General features: G+C 40.4%; 1 protein-coding gene across 5 annotated transcripts in view; it reads right to left on the bottom strand.

The window, feature by feature from the left end:
* The window catches only part of LOC145465961 (adhesion G protein-coupled receptor L3-like), a 48399-nt gene that overhangs the window by 9862 nt on the left and 16980 nt on the right, over positions 1-21557 (bottom strand). For 2 of the 5 annotated variants that reach the window (XM_081449733.1, XM_081449731.1), the window contains exons 4-12: positions 14273-14306; positions 10531-10725; positions 9570-9758; positions 9212-9247; positions 9009-9044; positions 8255-8304; positions 7761-7820; positions 7416-7521; positions 30-149 (exon numbers count right to left, since the gene is read on the bottom strand). In XM_081449733.1, coding sequence (XP_081305859.1) covers positions 30-149; positions 7416-7521; positions 7761-7820; positions 8255-8304; positions 9009-9044; positions 9212-9247; positions 9570-9758; positions 10531-10725; positions 14273-14306 — 826 coding nt within the window. Of the gene's footprint in view, positions 1-29; positions 150-7415; positions 7522-7760; positions 7821-8254; positions 8305-9008; positions 9045-9211; positions 9248-9569; positions 9759-10530; positions 10726-14272; positions 14307-14377; positions 14548-21557 lie in introns of those variants that run through there. The other 3 variants (XM_081449734.1, XM_081449735.1, XM_081449732.1) reach the window with 3 other exon arrangements.

The following is a 21557-nucleotide window of genomic DNA, read 5'->3' as shown; positions in this document are numbered from 1 at the left end:
AAATGTTACACCAGTGTTATCGCCCTAACCTCTACCGATATCTATGGAGCCGCGCTGTAAACTAAATGTTCCCTGTGATTCTTTTTCCTCCAAGGGATCTGGAACCATCAATGAATCATTGGCGTTGGTTGTAATAATTCCATGTAATTCTGTTTTGGAACGTAATAAAATATGTATACATGATTATAAAACATTGTCACACTGTACACATATGCTCTTAATGAAGAAGTATCATTGGTTGACACGAACACAGTCAGGTTTCTAAAGTAGATTGTTCTTTCCAAGAAGTCGTAAACAATTTGTAATAGTAATTGGACCGAATTGAGTACAATTCAGGGAGTAATCGCGAGATTTGAAAATAAGAGCACGATTACTCCCTGAATTGTACGACACGAGGTCCAACTACTAATTAATTTTATCTATAATAAATTTCTGAATTTATAATGTCTTTTGGGAGGTTCTTTTGAGCGAAAACGTCTGTAGCGCTTTTCATGAGTTTTGAAAACTGTAGGAAACATTGCGAAGAAAGCCATTAAAGCAAGCGTAATTGACGTGAAAATCACGTGGATATCCAATTGTAGGTATCCAATTACAAAAAGTTCAAATTGGATACCCCGGATACCTGTATTTGGACACCCACGTGATCGCGCGCGGAGAACCAATCACGATCGAGAATTGTGTTAGAGATACGATTATACTGAATATAGCCCATTTGCTTGTTTCCTTTGTAAACACTAGATATGGAACTTAAATGCTGATTATTCATGGCGACTACCGAAAATAAATCAAGGGGAAATAGAAAAAACCCACTAGAAAAAGAGGGAATCTGAGGTTCCCCTTGGCCTATGGGTGTTTGAATTGGAAAAAGGCAGAGAACAGTTTCAAGACCCAAAGCGCTAAAAAACAAATGTACCTACGTTTTTGCCATATATATTTGCGGTGGAACTGAGGTGTAGAGCATTTTCCAAATAGATTAAGGTATCAGTGTACCCCAAATGACCATCATTTGTTGGGGCCACTTTACAGTCGGACGTTTGACACAAACCCCTGTAAAGTATGCATTTTCTGAAAGCTTAAGAATTGTTGATTACGAAGGTATATTTATTAAAATAAAAAAGGTTAAGGTTTCCGAATATAGCGCCCTATTTCCCAAAGTACGGAGGTACACTAATCACCTTGGTTTATAAAAGCGGTGTCGGGAAATTTTGATTACTTCTCTGGTTTGTTTATGACACGTAGTTCAACTTTGAGTTTTGATAAAACATGCATTCTTTTCACTACAATAGTCGTAACTTTTGAAAGAAGCAAAAACTAAAAATTTCCCGACACTGTTTCTTTGCCTGATTATCAGGCAACATTCTCTTGAACTTTCAGCGACAAACGTTGAAAACTCGCCGGAAACGAACTCAAAATGTTCGCTTCACTCACTGAAATTTTCGTTTCCAGATATGAAGGAAAGTACTTTGGGGCGTTCTTCCGGTGTAAAGAGATTTACACAAAACAAGTGAAAATAATGAGCGTTGATCGACCAAGTGAAGGCTCATTTTACGTCAACAATAGATCTGAATTCCACCGCTTGTGCGCCCAGGCTAGTAAGAAAATAATTTTCGCTTCTGTTTCTTCTTCTTGTCGATTTTAAACTAAAACGCCTTAGCTTAGAAGGAAACCCACGAGTTGAGATGTTTACGTTTATTACTTTTACCGCTTCGAACGGCGAAAGCGCCAGGGAAGTAATGCTTAGAAAATGTCAAACGTCTTCCTCGTCCAGTGCAAGCAACTTCTCCTGCTCGAAGCAGGGACCTTTGTCGCTAGCAGCTAACGCATCAGCCCAATTCTGATCGAATGTTTTTTAAACCTTTTTCACCGACTATTTCTTCTGTGATACTTTCTTCGTGCTTGCAAATGGACACGAACTTTTGCGTTTCTTCAACGACATATTTAAGCTTAAGGTGACCTAACACAGTTTTCGCGCGCGCTTTTGCTGAGGTAATTCGAAGCGCGCACATGGATTGCAAAAGACAAACACGCCGTCAATAGAGCGATCATGTTATTTACTCAACACCCACACTATCTGTGCTATTTTTCTCTATAACTGAACGCAGTGTATTGATGGCTTTAGTCTTTTATCACAGAGATATGTTAGAAAGGGTAACGATGCAAAACCCCGGCAATTCTCAGCTTTTTCTTCGTTACCGAAAGAACCCAGTTAAATGCAGCGCATGCGTAGTAAAGTCAAAACGTTGCGATTGAATGAAAATTTGCACTCGGAAATACGCCTATTTCTCGAGAACCGCTCGTTAGAATTTCACGAAATTTGGCACGAAAATTTTTCAGGAAATAAGTAGCTGGAGTATTGAAACTAATTGAACTTTAACAAAGGAAATTCTAGATATTCCAGTGAACCTTCAACAAGGGATAATTAAAAATCTCTCTGTTAAATTATTAACAAAAAGGTGTTAACTTGTGAGAATCGTTACAAGCTTGTTGCATGCAAATTATAAAGAAAATCTAATGACCAGATTTTCTACAAATAAACAAAACCGATTTTAAAGGCCTGTTTCTTTTTATTCATGTTGCCATGGCAACGGCACATACGTTAGCTAAACCTTCGAAAAACCAAAGTTTGTGTTGTTAACTTCAGTGCTTGCTGCCATTTTGGCGACCGAGACATCAAGGGTTTTAGAGAAAAAGTCGAATGAAACACAGGTATCAAAAACTGTGTTCAGCCACCTTAAATCAACAATCTACAAAAGGAGAACACCCAGACTAGCTCATCGACAATACCAAACAAACTTTGGCATTCGTTAATACGCTGCTATCTGTCACGCAACTTTTAATGCAAGTTTACTTATCGTGACAACCCGTCGACAGTTATAAATGCAAAGAAACGTTTTTCATTTATAACTTTGCATAGAATCAATATTTTTTCATACAAATGCTTTTGAAATGAAAGATCATCATCGTAATAAGAACTAGTAACTAGGTTTTGGAGGCAGCGTGGCGGAGTGGTTAGGGCGCCGGACTTGAAATCCGGAGGTCGCGGGTTCAAGTTCCACTCTGACCACTTAGCTGGGGTTGTTTCTCGGTAGACCCTAGTTCAACTCCTCGGTCATTCTTGTAAATAGCCAACTGGTCTGCCTTCCGCCAGTTGGGATTTTTAAGCCAAATACGTTTAGTTGATATATTTGTTTCTTTCATTTAAAGTAGCATGCCTGTGAACTAGCTAGGTGTAGCTAAGCGCATTGACCACTATAAACAACAACATTTGAACATTTTGAACATTTGAACTATCTGAAAAAGCGAAAAACATTTTTTTTGACAAATGGTCAACTTTGGGGTATACTGATATCTTAGACAAGAAGCTATTTCTCAGAAAGAAATAGTGTTTCGTTTCCGGAAAGATATTCAAAGTCGAGAAAGGCTGGGGTTTTGATATCTTGTGCATGAGAAGTGCTGGGGTGAGGTGGAGATGTGCTAATGCGCCGCTTTGCACTGCACTGATCTGCCCAGTTGCCGGAGCTTGGGGTTTTTCGTCCAGGTGAGGTTTAGTACTTAACCTATTGTAAAAGAACAAGGGCTACTTAATTCAAGTTGTCTACACATGTATCAGTTATTACAGTCAACGCGCTTCGAAATGTATTTACTTGTGATACTTCACTTTGTCTCTGCCCTAGGGGAGGGGGTGCTCCCTTATATCGGCTATATAGGTATGTCCAGCTTCAGAGGGACATGTTCTTTTAAGACATTTTATTCAGAAGTAGAGTATCGATTTTGCTCATTTTGGTCTCAAACTGGGTATGGTTTTTGTACTCTAGTCTTGAATTAGGTATGTTTTTTAGAAGAAGCAACTTTTTTCATCATTATCGATAAGACCAGCAACTAAAGCCATGCACAATACCTTTACATCATTCTGAACTAGAAAACTACGGCAGGTCTGAAACAGGGTATTAATTTAAGGGTCAGGCCATAAATAGGTTAGAAAAATCGCAGACTTTGGTCTTAAATAGGGTAAGTGCTTTGGGAAGCGAGCCGCACAGCCCCGCCAAATTTTTCAGAAATTCAAAGTATTGTGTGTGAGGGTAAACAAAGTTAAGAGGCAAAAGCATTTGACGCATAATTTTTTCATTTCTGTGCCGGGCAGTCCTTGATTCGAATGGATGCGGCACTCTACGTTTCGTTGTCAGTGACGCGATATATTTTTCTTTTCAAAAAGGACGCCTCATGTGTGACAATAGTTGTGCAATTATTCCTCTACTTTCGCTTGAATATTATGAAGTTAAAATACAAATGCTATCGGTGTTTTCATGGAAACCAGCTCGGCTTAAAAGATCGGCTTAGACCATCGCATTAGTTGACAAATCGCGTGGTCTGGCGGTCTCTCTACCTCCAAAATAAACTTCCTTTTCACTATTACTATCCGAATAGAAGTCAAGTGTGTAGTTTCCTTGTGTATTTTAATAACGAGAAACAAGATTTTCAGTCGTAATTTCCCATTTTCGAATAAAGCAGCAATTGAAATGTTCGGAACGCCACATTTTGTTGCGATGACCGAATTTCCACCGTATTTACATTAACAATTACGAACTTTACTCTGATTGGATATTAAAAGTCACCCCTGAACTGAAAACAGTACCGTTTCGTTTCTGAGGAAACGAAACAAAAATGTGGAGTGATCGTCCCGGTCCAAACGCCGCTCCACTCACGCGCCGAACCAAACTTGATTAAGTTCGACTTTGGAGCGACGGCTACTTCAGACGTCGTACTTGCGTCGAACTTAATTCGGGAAGCCGGTGGTAACTATTTTCGACGAGAAAATATGCCTTCTGAATTCAAGAACTCTGTTCAAATAGAAAAGCTGTGACTAACATTTCGCTGCTATAGCAATATTTAGGGAAGCAAATTCAAATTCAAGGTTCAGGATTTGTATTTAGACAGGTTTTGTCCCGGTTAATTCGACTTGTTTAAGGGAAATCTCATAAGCTGGGCTATTCTCACGAAGAAAAAGCAAAAGATGAATTTGCGCTAAAGAAACTCGCTTATACAGTCCCGTTTCTCATGAATCGAAGGCATATTTTGTTGTCGTTATTAGGCACCTTAAGATACCAGGACGGGACGAGCTAGGACGGTTACCGGAAGTAAATTAACTCAACTGGGCATGCGCCAGAGAACTCTCGATTCATCCCTCTGCCGTCCTCGTCTCGTCGAGGACGCAATTTCGTTCGACTAGCCGTCGTATCAAAAACGTGAGTATTTTGCACTTGTTTTGCCCCGATAACTGTTCCAATGGACCTTATTTTCAGTTATATTGATAGGAATGTTTATAAGGTTCACATTTTTCGTGATTGTAGTCTAGAATACCTCGTTGAGATACGAAAATGTGAATAAAAATATTCCTCGTCTGTTCGTTTGTGTTTCTGCAGTCACTGTTCCGTCGCTATCAAGAGTGTGCAAGCTCAATACAAACTGTATTCATTGGGAATACATCCGTGTAAGTACAGTTGATAAAATGTTGTAAGAATGAATGCCATGGAGCATCTATCGAGCAAATAAAATACACATTTTCAAATTGACGTTTAGTTGTTGTTTTTTCATACTACCCGGAACTTCGTGCAGCGTTTGTTTTATTTTTTTAATGCTTGTAGCAATTACAGATGGAAATTGAAACGTTCACCAAAAGTCAGGGTTCTTCGGCGACAGAATTCTCAATTGCTGTGGTGGTAACAAGCAATCTGAAGCAGGTCGATCAGATTGTTCGTTTAATTTTTTGATACGGAAATTCTGGTTTCTCTATTAAAATATTGACCGATGTTTGCTTCGCTTATAAAGGAAAAGAAATTCAGCATCGCTGTTCACTATAGTTTAAAGTAAGCTTAATAAGACAAGATTTCTACCACCTCTTTTATAGTCTAAAGGATGTCACTGCTTCTGTGAATAGCTTGTACGAAGTTCGAATTATTGACGTCGCCGTCCTTTGCGAAAGTACACATCTTAAGCATTTTGTTCTTGGCGACACGACGGGACCCGCGAAAGTTTCCCGCGTCCACTGCCGTTGCCGTCCTGGCCTTCCCGTCCTCGTATCTTAGGGCCTGATTACATGGCGAATTTCAGCCCGGGCTGGAATTTCAGCCTGGTTAGCCGGGCTGAAATTTCAGCCCGGCTTCTGAAACAAATTCTCATGAAATCAAATTGGCGATTACATGGAGAAGGATTCAACCCGGGCCGCAATTCAGCCCGGGCTGAAAATCCTAGCCCGGTTTTACAAACCGGGCTAGGATTTTCAGCCCGGGCAAACGGGCTAAAAAGTCTGAATAAATCCCATGTAATCGAAACGGAATTTCAGCCCGGGCTGAAAAGCAGGAAATAAGATGGCGCCCGCTACGAAGGAGAAGCGATCTCAGTAGAATAAAGGCGATAAAATAGAGAATCTCTCTAATTTTAAAGCTTAGATGGAATATAAGAACATCGAGACAAGGTTAAACAGCACGAGGCCGTCAGGGAGGACATGAACTCGGCAAGCTTGAGGACATATTTTCTTTCTACGCAAGTACGTCTTTCTGGCTAAGGTTTCGTTTCAGTTCCATCATCATTGTAGGGTGTTACTATCCCAAAAAGTTAAAAACTGAGCGCCAACAAAAGGTCAAACTACGAGAGAAGCAATGCGCCTATTTTCACGATTCGTGTTCTCGGCGCCATTTTGATTCTCTGGAGACTTTTCGCACACAATTTCATATTTGGCGCCGAAGCTAATATTTCAGCCCGGGCTGAAATTCGTTATGTAATCGCAACAAAATTTCAGCCCCCTAGCCGGGCTGAAATTCGCCATGTAATCAGGCCCTTAAGGTCCCTAATATTTTTAGCGACGACTTCAAGCTTCATGCATGACTGGTCACGCCACTCAATTTTGAGCCAATCACGAATCCCGTTATATGAAAAATACATTACAGTAATTTATGCATTAGGTGCGACACATGAGGAGAACGCCGTATGAATCAGCTGCCGTTCCAAAGTCGCATAGTGCGACAGACCCTGCCGAATTTAACGTTGTTTGCTGCACCAAACCTAACCTACCGAACGAAAATGATTCAAACGCCGCTCTTCTTGCCGTACTTAACTCATAAGTTAGGTTCGGCGCATGAATGGAGCGGCGTTTGGAACGGACCTCAGAAATCGTGAGAAATTCGACAATTGATCAGTTTTATTTCAAAGTTCTTGATTTAGTTTAATAGCAAACCCGATAAGGTTTAATATGGTACGGGAGTTCAGGTATCTACAGTTTAAACCGGACGTGCTACATCGCTTGAACGCGAGACATGCACCTAAATGTATATGGTAGCAACTGAAGAGCGCATAGTCTCTCAGAAATGAAGTGATATATGGTGTTTTAAAACAAAACATAAAAGTTGGAACACTGTTACCTATGAACCTGTCGACGAATGATGGTAGCACAGTAGCAGGAGTATTGAGAATTCTACTCAGGAATAGACGGACTGTCTCCTCTATTTTCATAAGTAACTCTTGAATCTGGCGAATAAAGTTGGAATCGCATTTAGTTTTCCCGTTGGTCAGGAATTTTGAAATCATAGAAATTTTCAAAATGATAAGCAAAGTAATAAAACAATTAACAAACGAACTATTGACTTTAACTATATTTAATCTTCAACAGCTAAAATCAACAACAACAAAAAGATACCTGATTATTAACAATACAATAATTATATAAGGAAAATCAGCTAATGAAGGACTCCATCGTTACCACTTACCAAAGTAGCTGAACAATTCCTACTTGTTTCGCCGTGAACGGATTTGGTCAAGGTTTTTCCCTGGCAAGCACAAAGTAATAGCTTGGGTTCTAAAACTATGATAATTTTTGAATTGAGGCTGCCATAGAACCGCTGTTTTCAAACACCTCCAAAATCCGGACATGCTGTTCACACGGTCCCAGAAAATGCGGAATTCATATATTTCGATGGGTCTAAATACACTTGCATCGTCAGTGCATCGAAAATCATGTCGACGTCGGGTGAAATATTGAAATAATAGAAAAGCATCCGGCAATGAGAGCATAACACAAACCCCTGAATCCTTCGCAATCTTGTCAAATATCAAACCGCTGAATAAAACAAGTTGTATTAAAATAGGATGGAAAAAGTTTCTTATTACTGGCAAAAAATCCCATGCTCCTTTGTGGCCCGTGTGACAACATGTGACATGATATTGCACTACTAGTGAAGAACCAAAAATAATGTGGACTTACAACAGAAGTCAATGTCTCGTTGATGGCAGAGGAACCAGTTGTCCGTTTAGCTGTCGAATGAAAAGATAATTGTTACGGCAAACATGTACAGTATTTATGTCCTTTAACTTCGTCATCCCTTCCCCAAATGCATGACATCGACTGTCTTTGTTAAGTTTCTAAATAACAATATGGTGCTAGGGAAGAAACTGACAAATCTTACAAGTAACTAATTATCGTTCGATCAGAACTTTTAGCGTTGGCAATAAACCTTCAGTTCATGAAAGATTAAGTGGGCTCAGCGGGCACGTAGATGCAAATTAATTAAAGCCATAGGGACGCACATCTCACCATACGTCAATTATCTACTTACGGGGGAGGACAAAAAGCTTATGGTATTTGGTGTCTCTGAAAATTAAAACCCACAGAGTTTGTTTTCGAGCAATAATTTTAAGCCGCTCTAATTGTCACATATTGCGTGAATTTTTATGGTTGCAGAAATACTAGATGTATGATAGAGCGTTACGGAGGCCAGGTTCCAGTATATGTCCGGCCAGATGGATGACTAATAATAAAATATCTTTAGCCAGGAGACAACCTCACCATCAGGAAGTTTTCAGGCTGATCCTGACTGCAAGTCAAAATTGTAGATATAGATGACTGGATTTTAGCTCAGAGTCTTAATCATGACTCTAAAGCTATGTTTCATCTATTAGTGGTTTGAATTTGTGACCACCTGTGCCAATGTCTTAAAACATTCAACTTGTGTATTTACCGGAAGGCAAATAGCTTGTTGTAGTGCTCCGGGTCACTGGAAGTAAGCAAATAAAGATTTTTCGATCAATTGAGGCCTGAACAGTATTCCTTCCTCAAGATAGAAAACAACCTTTATTTGATACTTGTAGCAAACTGACTCAGGTAAACGTGGCTTAGAAAAGAAAGGTGAAGGAAATTATTCCCTTTTTCGGGCGTACTAACCAGTAGTCAAGGTAGTTGCTGTTGTGCTTAGTGTCACTGAAAATGAGAAAAACCCACGCATTTAACCAAATAGTCAAATTTACTTTCTACAAGAAAGCAAAAAAACAAAACAAACAAAAAAAAAAAAAATAGAATTTACAGAAAAAACGCTGAGAAGTGCGACGCTTCTGCCATTATAATTAAAGGTTGTTAATCAAGAGATATGTACTTCTTAGTAACTGTTTACCAGCTTCTGAAGCTTTCTGACGATTATTTGGTCAGAACCGTGAAGGAAGACAGGAGATGTTTATATACAGAATTGCATGATCATGATTTTTGCTGCCAAGGGTAAATTAATAAAGCAAAACCAATAACTTACTGTGGCAAGTTTGAAGATATGTATTGTTATGCGGTGCAGTGCAAGGGTAATATATGCCATGTTTCCGTGAGACGTTGATATGTAGCGATATGTTAAGAGAAGACCATTCCCATTCACAATTGAAGATTCGAACCTCTGGATTGTGGTCTGTGTTGAATTTCTTCGTTCTAACAATCCCTTTGCAGGAAGCTATTAAAATAAACAAGAGTTTCATTTATGCCTGTTACTGGAAACGCTGCAGTAGTGTCCCAATCTTATATCTATTTCAGTCGTAGGGTGATTCCGATCAAACAAACGTTTTAGCATTTAAAGGGACAATGTCCCGGTTGATTAAAGAAATTGCTATATTTTAGTGCCGCATGACACCAAATATAAGGGATAAATTGAAAAGATTCTTCAAAGCAAAGTAAAACAATTATTTTTAGGAAGACGTACAGGATTAAGAGGATGGGAGGGGGTTGCAGTTCATCAAATCTGAATTTGATTTGGTGACAAGATGTCAAGAAGTTAAAATTTCGGTTCTGGTAAAACTTTGAATATTTTAACTTTTTTTTTTTTTAGCTGATGTTTCTTCGCCTTCAACACTTTTTGGATTTTCCTTTCCATTGCACGATAATGAAGCAAGTTCATAGCAAGCTTTGCCCACGGTTAGTAGAACACGAAACACCAGCCGAGTATGTTGCTTGTCTCCATTCTTGTGCTATATATGTGTTTTCTCACTTTCCTACAGCTATTGTCCTGTCTTCAGTTATGAAATGGATAGGTGAGAAAATGGCTTATTACTATGTTTAGAAACATCCACAGCGTATGCTCCCAGTATATAATAAAATCTCGAAATCGTACAAATGTAAATCAAAGTAATGGTCAGAAAATGTCCTTCAATAGTGATATGTGCAGAATGAATCCGAATCTCAGACGCAGTCAAACAAACAAATAAACATACGAGCACAAAAAGGAATACCTGGTCTTCTTGTGAGTGTGTTGTTTTTGTTTTGGATAGAAACTTCACAGCACATTCGGGTTGCATTCTTTTGTTGCGATGCTTTGCAGCTCAAATCAATTTGTAGAGAACGACGAGTGCATTTCCAGGAGAAGTTGCCATGGAGTAGCTCGAAACTGTTGGTGGTCCGAAGTTTGTTGTTTTCAGTACACATTACTGTTAGATGGGAAAGTTAAATGAATATTATTAGGTAAAAACTATCTAGTGGCAGCATACAATTGATAACGTTCGGTTTGGGTAATACAGTCGAAGCTCTCGTAAGCAGCGACTACCTCGAGAATTCGAAAAAGTGGTCGTACCGACGAGAGCTGTTTTACGAGTACAGTTAGCATAAAGCAAGCGAAATGTAAATAGTTGTTATAATAATAGTCTAGTAGCTCTAATATTGAATATCACTTTATTTCACAAATGTACAGCCATTTAATCCACAAGGATTGAAAACCTCCCGGAATCACATATTCAGTACTGTGTCTCATAAGTCAATATATCAGACTCTTGGAATGGTCGCTTGCGAGAGCTTAAAAAAAGTAAATTAAACGGCAAGTTGGTAATTTCCAAAATTGGACGCGGTCACTCAAGGGAACGATCGCTCACGAGAGCTTTTCTTTACAGAGCTTGAATGAGAGTGCAAACATAGTTTAAAGATGATTTCCAGTCCGTACTGCGCAGTCTCAGCACCCTAATGTTTATAAACATTATAAACGGCTCACTCAATGGAATGCGATATTCGTTACAAAGCACATACCTTATCTTTGAGGCCTTCCAAATTGTTTTTCCAACAGCTTCATTGATTTTTACAGCTGCGAAGTTGTTTTATCAAGTGATATGAGAAAGAACGAAGCATAAAGCTTCGGCCGCATCGCATCCATAATGGCGATTGTTTTGAAACTTTGAATTTATTTCATGTAAGTAGTTGCGAAATGTTTACATTTTGTGATGTCTTACATGAGACAAAACCTAAAAAGCAAACAAACTCTCGAGAGTGCGCAGTACGGACTGGAAATCATCTTTAACAAAGGTGGTCGTAACTGGAGCTGGCCGCTTACAAGAGCAGTGGCAGGAAAAGCGTCGATAGTATATCACGCCGGGTTTAAAGTTTACAGACAATATGTACGTAAGGCTGATCGTGACTCACGTTATTTCAAACCGCTATTCAAAATTTCAAAAACTGTTTTGACAGTTTAAAATCAGCTTTTACATCAAAAAGCTAAATTGTCTGGTAGGAAGTCTTTTTACACAAGAATTCAAAAACGTGTACCCTAGATTTACACAGCCGTGTTGTAAACGATGGATGAGATCAAATAAAATTACCTTTATACTTTTTTGACCGGGCCAAAATAACGACAAAAAAAATGACAAACCAGTCTTCACACTTCCACCGGAATGCCAGGAAAGCCTGGCATTCCGGTATGCCATTCTTGTTCGTCGTCGTAACGTTGCCGAATGCAAATGTATTGCCTTCGTCGCTATATCAATTTTCTATCAATGAGCAAATTCCAATCAATTGCCAGACTCCCATTCGGTTTCGTCGCGCCCGTATGCTTGACACTTCGATCCTACAACTTTTCGTCACGAAGCTGCACGTTCGCGCCCATCGTTTCTGCGCATCCTTACTGCGCACGTAATTCATGTCGCAACGTCACGCCTCGTTATAATACATCAAGTGCGCGTGCTAAGGAAGAAATATAAGCAAGTATATGCTTGGCACTGGGTGCGCTAACTTTGCACGCAATTTACTTTTTTAAATGATAGGTGTCCTCTTTTCTTTTCATAGATCACTTCTTTCCCTGATTTTCTCCATTTTAAAATAAAACAGACAAACTATCTACGTGAGAAGTTACAAATATTTCGCCATTTCTGTTCTCCTGTGATCAAAGTTTTCTTCGAAAGTGGACGGCAAGGCTTATATGAATTCATTTTCCAGGCGTACTGCTATGGCTTAGTTGTGTTGAACTGAGTCCGTTTACCTGATCTGAATGTCATTAATGTAACTTTTTTATTGCTGATAGTCGTACGCTAAGATCGTCTTGAAATAAAAACTTCTAATAACGCATGGTCTGCAATGCGTCCTATTTCGAAAACGAGCGCGGTGATCCCCCATTTTGTTTTTTTACTTTTCGGCAAAAGTTGATCTTTATCTTACTACCTGTATGTGGGAACATTTTGGTCTCGAACTTCCTTAACATGGACTGTTTACATATTAAAATCTACGGAAATGCCGACCAGTTCAAGCTGTTTACCTGGTGCTTAGGCCATGTGGAGAGAGATTATGAGAATGTAATCCACCGTAGGAAAAAAGATGGCGGCTGTACATTTTACCACAATACCTTGCGAACCTAACACAGCCTACGAGGCACAAAGGAAACCAAATTTTTACAATATTTGTCCCTGTACTAAGGACATTGTGTAGCCTAAGTTTGAAGATTTTATAACTTTTCTGTACATTTTTATGAACGTTGTTAAGGTTTCCGTTCGCTAAGAACTATGGATAAATGTACCAGTCACCATCTTTTTTCATACGGAGGATTAACTTTCATTCATAGCTGGCTTTCCGCATTAGAGTGTTAATAATAGAATATCACATTACTGAACCATACTAGTGTCAGTCAAAGCGGTTATCTATTGAGGAAAAAAGAAACATTTCCTGTCAATCTAACAATGGTAAACTTTTTTCTAGGAGATTCTCGACCAAACAAAAAATTTTCTTTCTTTCTTTTTTTTTTTTAAAAAAGAAACTATTTCCTTCGTAATAAAAGATATTCAAGGGATGTTGAACACTTGTTCAAAAGATGCTGATTATTATTTCTCGGGATGTGAAATGACAAGACATACGCTGGTAATTTGTTATTCTAATTATACTTGCTGTTTAATTTGAACTCACCATATTGGCACACTAACTGTTAAGTATTTTATGCACGTGCTCATATAAGTGGATGTTATTATGGACCGCGGAATGAAAATTCTGGCTCTTTCTACAGAATGACGGATGAAATTGTGTATATGCAAATGTGGAAAACTGTCAGTTTATGTGAAGAATTTCCCCATTCAGTGACGATGATAAATAAGCATCAGTATGTCGCTGCTCATGCAGGGACCATTGATCCTGAGTCAACGACTGAATGCGAACATTTTTCTTTTTTCATTTCACGTAATTTTATTAATCTTTACTGTGGCTACAGAAAAAAATTCAGGTATTGCTTCACTTAAAAAGTCTGGTAACAGCTGCTGAATTTTCAACTACTCTTGATATTGTGTTTTCGTCACGTCTTTCAAAGAAAACAAATTAAGATCCTTGTGCGGTAAAATAACTTGTTATGATGAAAATTTGACAACAAGAAAGCGCCTTTCGTACCCCCCTCGAGCTTTCCGGCAAAAAGTAAAATAACAAAATAGGAGACCATGCAAGTCAAAATAGATATCTGCAATAAAAATACAAAATTAGATATTTCTATATATTATTATATACCGAATGCAATCGTTAACCAACTCACGTTATTTGTTCGTTTCAATTCGCGGCAAGTAGAAGTTCAATTTTCGGCAATCTTCGTTGTATATTTGCAGACGATGACTATAGAAAACTCATGCATACGCTTGCAGAAATATTGCCTTTTGTTTACGTTTGTTAAATTGCCTCCATGCAGATATCGAAAGGAAACAACAGTGAAAAATGTGTTTGTCTTTTATATTCCGGTAAAAACCTTACCTGTGGCTAATGAGCATTCCTGTGAACCTGAAATCTGAAAAAGAATATTGGAATTACAACCAAGGGAAAAATGAAAATATCAAGAAAGCGTGTCAGGACGTCTACCTTAACTCCTAGCAACACGAAAAGAGCCAGTGAAACGTTTACTTCGATGTCGAGGCTCATTTCGTCCCAAATACAGGAATGGAAACGCTCCTCCTCGCCATACGAAAAAGCACTAATAAACGCTTCCCGTGGCGAGACACATTTTAATTCAGATTTTTAAAAGAACTTAACATCTGTCAGAGCATTCAACAATTTATGCATTCATGAGCTGGTCCATTCTAATCTTATGTTTTGTTTACCTAGTTAATGCGCAGAATATATGACAAGTAAATTGCTGTGACAATTGAATGAATTGTTCATGCCGATCAGATGAGGTTGAAAACCTTGCAGTTTTAAAATTATAAGTTTATAGGCTGTCGATCTTTCTAAATTAAAGGAAACAGAAGTTTAACACGTCTGAGAATTTAGCTTTCAAAGTTAGACTTTGTCATTTCCGATAACAATTAAGATAAAATGCTCATTATTGTTGCTATATTAATAAACATTGTGGAATATTATATTATGACCCAACTTCACTCATAATTCACATTTGTAAAATAACTTTCGCGGCGACCAAAGCCCTCGATTCGCCTTTGATCCGCGTTTTTATACGAGTAAAGTAGCTGCATTTATATTTAGAGGGTAAAAACGAACACAGATGATCCTTGATTAACAAACTAGCTTTTCATCATCGACGTATCCAGTGGTTAATTTTATATTCGTAGAATGTGGAAAAATATCCCGCACGATAATTTAGCCGTCAGGCCCAAGTCAGAATTAAGCGTGCCGGGTGCATCTTCTGTAATCATGAAGTTACGGCAAGTACTTCCAGCCAGCTTTCAGCAAGATGATGTCCCTAGAATAAAAATCAACGTGAGGTGGATTTTTGTTGGCATACATGCGAATTCTTGAAATTTATCTTTCATTTATAAAGAGAATTCATTGACACTTCTACGAGATTCATTCACACCTCACTGACAAAGGAACTCTTTTCTCAATTAGTGATATGAACATTTTGGCCTAATTTGCTTTCTTTATGATGAGAATAGAACTGTGTTTTCCTTTGAATGTTTTTGATACGAAAATTTGGAATTGACATCTTGCTGCCGATTATTTTAAATTTCCTTCGAGGGCAACTTAACTGCACCCATAATCATATCTATCGCCGCGGCCCAAAAGCCCTCAATTCGCGCAGTTTGGTTAAACTGATAGTGGATTGCTTGATGCTGACTTTCATTTTGCAAGCAAATGAACTATGCTGCAAGACGAAAGATTCCCTCTTTTTTCTACTCGTGGATAGATGAGAGGGAACGTCCGCGTGATAATTTGAACAGCCGCCGTCCACCATCAGGAATGAATAAATAAATAGTACAAGTTTCTGAAAAGACCGCCGACATTATTCGCTGTCCTGTGCTTGCTTACGAAATTACAGTTAGCGACTTTGCGTTATTTGCACAACAAAAGCTCAAAACGTTTGTTTGACCAATAACAGGCAATTTTGATTTCTGATTTTTTGCAAAGTTCCGGGAGCATTGATTCACCTTTGCAGGCTATTCATTGTTAAAAGACTTGATGAGAGTGTTGACAGGAAGGTTAGTGAGTTTTTAATTACTCCAAACCGCCGGTTTGTTTTTGTGTCGCTAAAGTGCACTAATTTGCAAAGTACGTGCTTTATGTTGTCTAGTTGTATTGTTTTGATCAAAATGCTTTAAATTAAGTCACTCTTGGTCTCATTCTTCAGCAGCTGAAAATCTAATTGCGCATAATATTTTTTACGGCCCAAAAACGACAAAAAATCAATTTCATGATCTTTGCGCAAAGCTCTTTGTTTGATTCAAAACGGATACTTAACATGTATTAGAACCAGAAATGCGAACGTGAATCTTCCGTAAGAAAGCTGAAATGCCGGGTGTTCATTTTACACAATCGCTGGTTTTCAGTGTCAAAAATAAAAATAGGTCGGCAGAGCGTAACACACATAAAGACTACTGGTTCTGTGACAGATGTGTAAACAGAACTGATTTCAGCTCCTGAAACGACTCCCACCGTTAAAACCCACCCACCCACCCCCCATTTTAACGGTGGGAGTCGTTTCAGGAGCTGAAATCAGTTCTGTTTACACATGCTGTGCACAGAACCAGTAGTCTCTATGTGTGTGTGACACAACATGAAAAGAAGGGTCACGCGTATAATACAAAGTGTCACAGAAACCGAAGCATAGGAGCGCATTTTTTTTTTTATCGACAACCAATTTTTCGACAACCATTTTTGGAGAAAGGACACATCTTTTGGTTGCAAAAAGTACAAGGTCTAGGATCTGCGGACAAATACCGTTTTGTAGATAGCTATTTTTACCTCGCAAGCTTGGTTGTCGAAAGTGCACCCAATACTAGGAGTGCATTTTTTTCGACAACCAAATTTTCGACAACCAATTTTCGACAAGGACACAGTTTTTGGTTGCAAAAAAAGTACAAGGTCTTGGATCTGCGAACAAATTTTCGGTTGTCGAAAGGACGCACAATTAGACAATAGATACAAAAACAGAACAAACATGGTTTTGCAAGAAAAACTTCTGGATTTCGACAACTAAACAATAGTTCATGAGGAGCTTTACCCTCTAAAAAAATTCTGTCCAGGAGGTCTTTTAATCTTGTACACGACTTATCATCGCACGCCAGGAAATGTAACATGAAACAGGACCCGATACTTGCTTTTATTTATCACGCAGTTTTGCCTTTGCGAACATGCTTGAAGCCAGTGATGCGTTTGTCGCATCTTTGTTACGGTACTTTCCTTGCTAAACCGCCAGAATAGCTCACTGTGGGGCTTAAAAGAGATGGTTATAATTTTATGACATTTTTCTGTGTGGAAACATTGCCAACACCGTCGCGTCAAGGGAAGCCGGTTTGTACCAAAATAATTATGAACAATTATGGCGAAAGCCGCCAGTAGAAATCTACTGTGGTAACATATGTATGAATGCCGAACAAGATTGAAATCAGTAATTACTATATCGTTAGTCTTAATTTTGGCATAGCGAAATGGGGATACATGGCGCACGGCACTTTCGATTGATGACTACGACTTCGAGTACATTCTATGTTTTGTTTGAGCCACATTCTTATGTTAGAATGATGTCAAGATATCGCAGTTTACCTTGCAATATTATTTTTTCTAGCTATATAGCTAGTATAGACGAGTGCGAATCCTCAAAGCCAGGTCTTGGAATAAATGACGTCTTCTTGGGTTAAGACAACGAGGCATGCATTTGGTGTTTTTGTGTCTCGATGATCATTGTTCATGTCGGACTAAATTATTTTTGGCGGGAAATTTCCGCACGGCATTGCCATCAATCCTCCGATCCACGATGCCATGGAACAAGGAAAAGACTGCAGTGGTAAGTTGCACTGAAATTATTAAATATGCTGATATCAGATCAGAGAGCTCTCATATTTGCGTACCTATCTAGCCTAAACCAGAGAAAAGAGTTCTGTAGAGAACGGTTGTCATATGTCGCAATGAAGCGAATTATCTGATTCACTTTGCGCCAAATACATGCTTAACTCGGCTTAACTTGTTCTGTCTTGCTTGGGTAGTCAGTTCTTTATTGAGCTGTTGTTATCTGTCGAGCAGAATATAAACCTGACGCACTAGCTCATTCTGTCTTGCTTGGGTAGTCAGTTCTTATTGAGCTGTTGTTATCTGTCGAGCAGAATATTAACCTCGCGCGCCAGCTTATTCTGTCTTACTTGGGTAGTCAGTTCTTACTGAGCTGTTGTTATCTGTGGGCAGAATATTAACCTCGCACTTTAGCTAATTCCGTCTTACTTGGGTAGTCAGTTCTTGATTGAACTGTTGTTATCTGTCGAGCAGAATAATAATGCTAACCTTTTCTGCTTTATTTATTTCACTTGCTTGCACCCCAGCATTTCTTGCCTTCTTTGAGAGGTCCGTATTTTGAGTTGTTTCAATATTTTGAGACAGGAATCATCTTCGTGCTTAACATAATATCTGCCTCTTTTTTTCTTTCTCCATAGGGAACTGGTCTGCTAGCGGTATTTGTTCCGCGAACACGAAAGTTTGGAAATATCTTACCTCAGTCTTATATGTTAACTTGAGATTTCAGGACATTTTAATAGATATTATTACGGCCATTTCATGAAACGTGACAATATACAAAGCTGCGGACCGCATGAGAAAAATAATGCCGCTGGATGGGCTTTGTAACTAAATTAGTGTCATTATGTGTTACCGTAAATGTGACAAATAACACCTCGATCGTACAAAACTTGCGAACTTCGATCTTCAGTTACAGTTAATAATAAGCCATGGGTGGATTCAACACACCCATGGCTTATTATTAACCTAATTTGCATAGATTTTTTTCCTGAGCAAAGCTCGTCATGCCAACCTTCCAATGTTGTTGCTCTATTTTTCCCAAGAGCCAAAGACGCAGCAGAAGCAGTCGAAGACGACGATGCAGCAGCAGACAAAAGCCCAGCAAATACAGCGACAAAACAAGCCTTCGAAAGCGAAGACGCAGCAAAACAAACCTTTGGAAACGCGGACACAGCAGCAGACGAAGACGCGGCAAAACAAACCTTCGGAAGCGCGGACACAGCAGCAGACGAAGACGCGGCAAAACAAAACTTTGGAAGTGCGGACACAGCGGCAGGCGAAGACACAGCAAAACAAGCTTTTGGAAGCGTACACACGGCAAATGCAGCTACAAAACAAACATTCCGAAGCGCAGACACAACAGCAGACGAAGCCGCAGCAGCCACAGCAAATACAGCGACAAAACAAACCTTCCGAAGCATGGGCCTCCGGTGCGAAAAATCCGTCGCAACGCACCTTCTTCTGGAAAACGCGTACCAAAGCAACCTGTTGTCCGACATTTCCAAGGTAGACTATCTGGAAGGGAACCTCGGTAGCACAAATTTGCGCCCGCTGGAGGGTCTGCCGGCATTCGTAGACGACATATTTGTCTTTGTCTACGTTTCTCGAGAGGAGTGCGTCTTCCAGAGAGGAAAACTCCATTGCACAAGTGGGGAGAAGGGGGTCGCAAAACTAGTGGTGGCGAGCATCGCGAACGCTTTGGAAAGAGCCCTGGGGAAAAGGGGCTACATGCAGACGTCCCTCGTGCACACGGTCGTGGTCGGAGAAGCTGCAACCAGCACAATCCGCGCAACAATTGCGAGAATCGAGAAAGACACACTCTACAAGGCGAAAGGAAAATGGAAAGAAATCCACCCGAAAAAAGAGATTGCCGGGTATTTCGTGGCGAAATGCGATGTTTCCGAAATCCCTCTGGAGGATATCCACAGCAGTCTGCGTGTTTTCGAAAAATGTCTGGAGGGCCATGGCTACGGAATCTACAGCATAGACTACACGCAGGATTTTTCAGGAGTTCTGGATCGCGAAGCGCTTGTGGCCCACCTTGATTTTCGAAAGGCGGAGGATTTCTGCACTGCAATCGCCAAAGAACAGCCGACGATTCTAGAAAACACAAAAACCGTCGGGAAGCACGTCTGCACCTGGATAGCCGCAACCGCAGAAGGGCGCACAGCACGCACAAAAATATACAACAAAGTCGTGTCGAATTTCGAGGCAGGAGAAATCCGCGAACCTGTGTGCGGCCATCTGGCAGACTACGCCGACTGCCCCAACCCGCACCTCCGCCAAACCTTCTAACACCCGGACGTGCAAGCCCGAGGGTGCACACGCATCGAAGTCTCTCTGTACGCGCCCCCACTGTACGAACTTTCGAGCAAGAAAGCCACAGAGTACATCGGGAAAGTCTTGGAGCAAGTTTCCACCGAAGACGAGGAGGACGGCGTATTCGTGGTCCAACCACCCAGCAAACAGTGGCAAAACCTTGCCAAAAACCTGGATCGGTGTCTGGTTCTCGCGGACAGACCGCAAGGAAATATCTTTGTTGGCTGGTATGCGCACACAGGAACAGGAAGAATTTCGGGGATCCACGTGCGCCCCACATCAGCGAAAGTGCGAGACCAAGAAAAGTGGGAAAAAGCTGTCTTGTGGGCGGCGGGGGACTTTGGCTTTCGGAAATGTCCAATTTTTCGGGTAGACATCCTGTCCGCAGACGAAGAAGGGGTGGAGCTAGGCCCGCTCCGTTGCTACACGAAAGACGAAAACGCTCGCACAATACTCGCCGCGAGCAAAAAACCAACACAGCTCCACCCAAACGAGGGCGACCCGTCGAAGCCTCTACCGCCAACAGACAAAGTTGTGTGGGAATGGTGGGACAAAAAATGCCACGCAATCGGCAACGATTCTTCGAAATACGAGCTCCAAGAAATACAAGAAATCGCAGAACAGCGCAAAATATCCGCACTTTCGACAAGAAACAGAGAAAAAGTTCTTGCAGAGATTTGGCACGCCCGCACAGCCGAGGAGTGGAGACGAGAGATTTGGCAAAGAGAAGAAAAACAGCGAAAAAAAGAGGAGGAAGCGGCAAAGGCTCGAGTAGCGGAAATTGCCAACCTGCGAAAGTACGCCGAGGCGAAGAAAAAAATCGAAGCAAAAAGCATGGAGATTCGTGCAAAAGTTGTTCGAACTCTGTCTGGGGGGGGGGGGGGGGGCAAAAAAAGTTTCGGAATTGCTAGCAGGCAGAAAATGGGATGTACTAGGCTTTCGAGGCAAAGACGGCAAATACCGAGTTGTATTGCGGCATGGGGAAGAAGAGGCAGTTGCTGTTTGGGCGCCAAAAGGTTCGCAAAAAATCCTTCTAGAATGTGTGGACAGCTTCCGTTCGGCCGAGGAAGACAACACTGGTCGGAAGCTTTTCTGACTAGTGGCTTTCTCCGGTGTCGAAAAATTTGGAGGGTTGGAGTTGGAAATCGAACCATCTAGAACTTTCAAAAACAGGGAAGGAAAAACCATCGTGTGGAACCCCATACAAGTGCTATCCGCGCCAGACAGCGGAAGACTTGCACTCTTGCAGGCTCTAGGATCAAAATGCGAGGAGTACGAAGCCCTTCGTGTGGAATTGGCCAAAAACTGTCTGCAGAAAATCCCCGCGCCGGGAAACAAAACGACGAAAAAAACAACAGACTTGCCGGAAGGGGAGTACATATGCAAACGTTTCGCTACTACAACCTTTCGAAACGCCTTGCGGACCATTCTGTTCTTGCTCCCGCTCGGAGAAGATGGGGAACCGGCAACAGACGAAGAAACT

This window comes from Orbicella franksi, chromosome 13 (genome assembly GCF_964199315.1).
Source record: "Orbicella franksi chromosome 13, jaOrbFran1.1, whole genome shotgun sequence".
Classification (NCBI taxonomy): Eukaryota; Metazoa; Cnidaria; class Anthozoa; order Scleractinia; family Merulinidae; genus Orbicella; species Orbicella franksi.
This window is presented reverse-complemented; position numbering and strand designations above follow the sequence as displayed.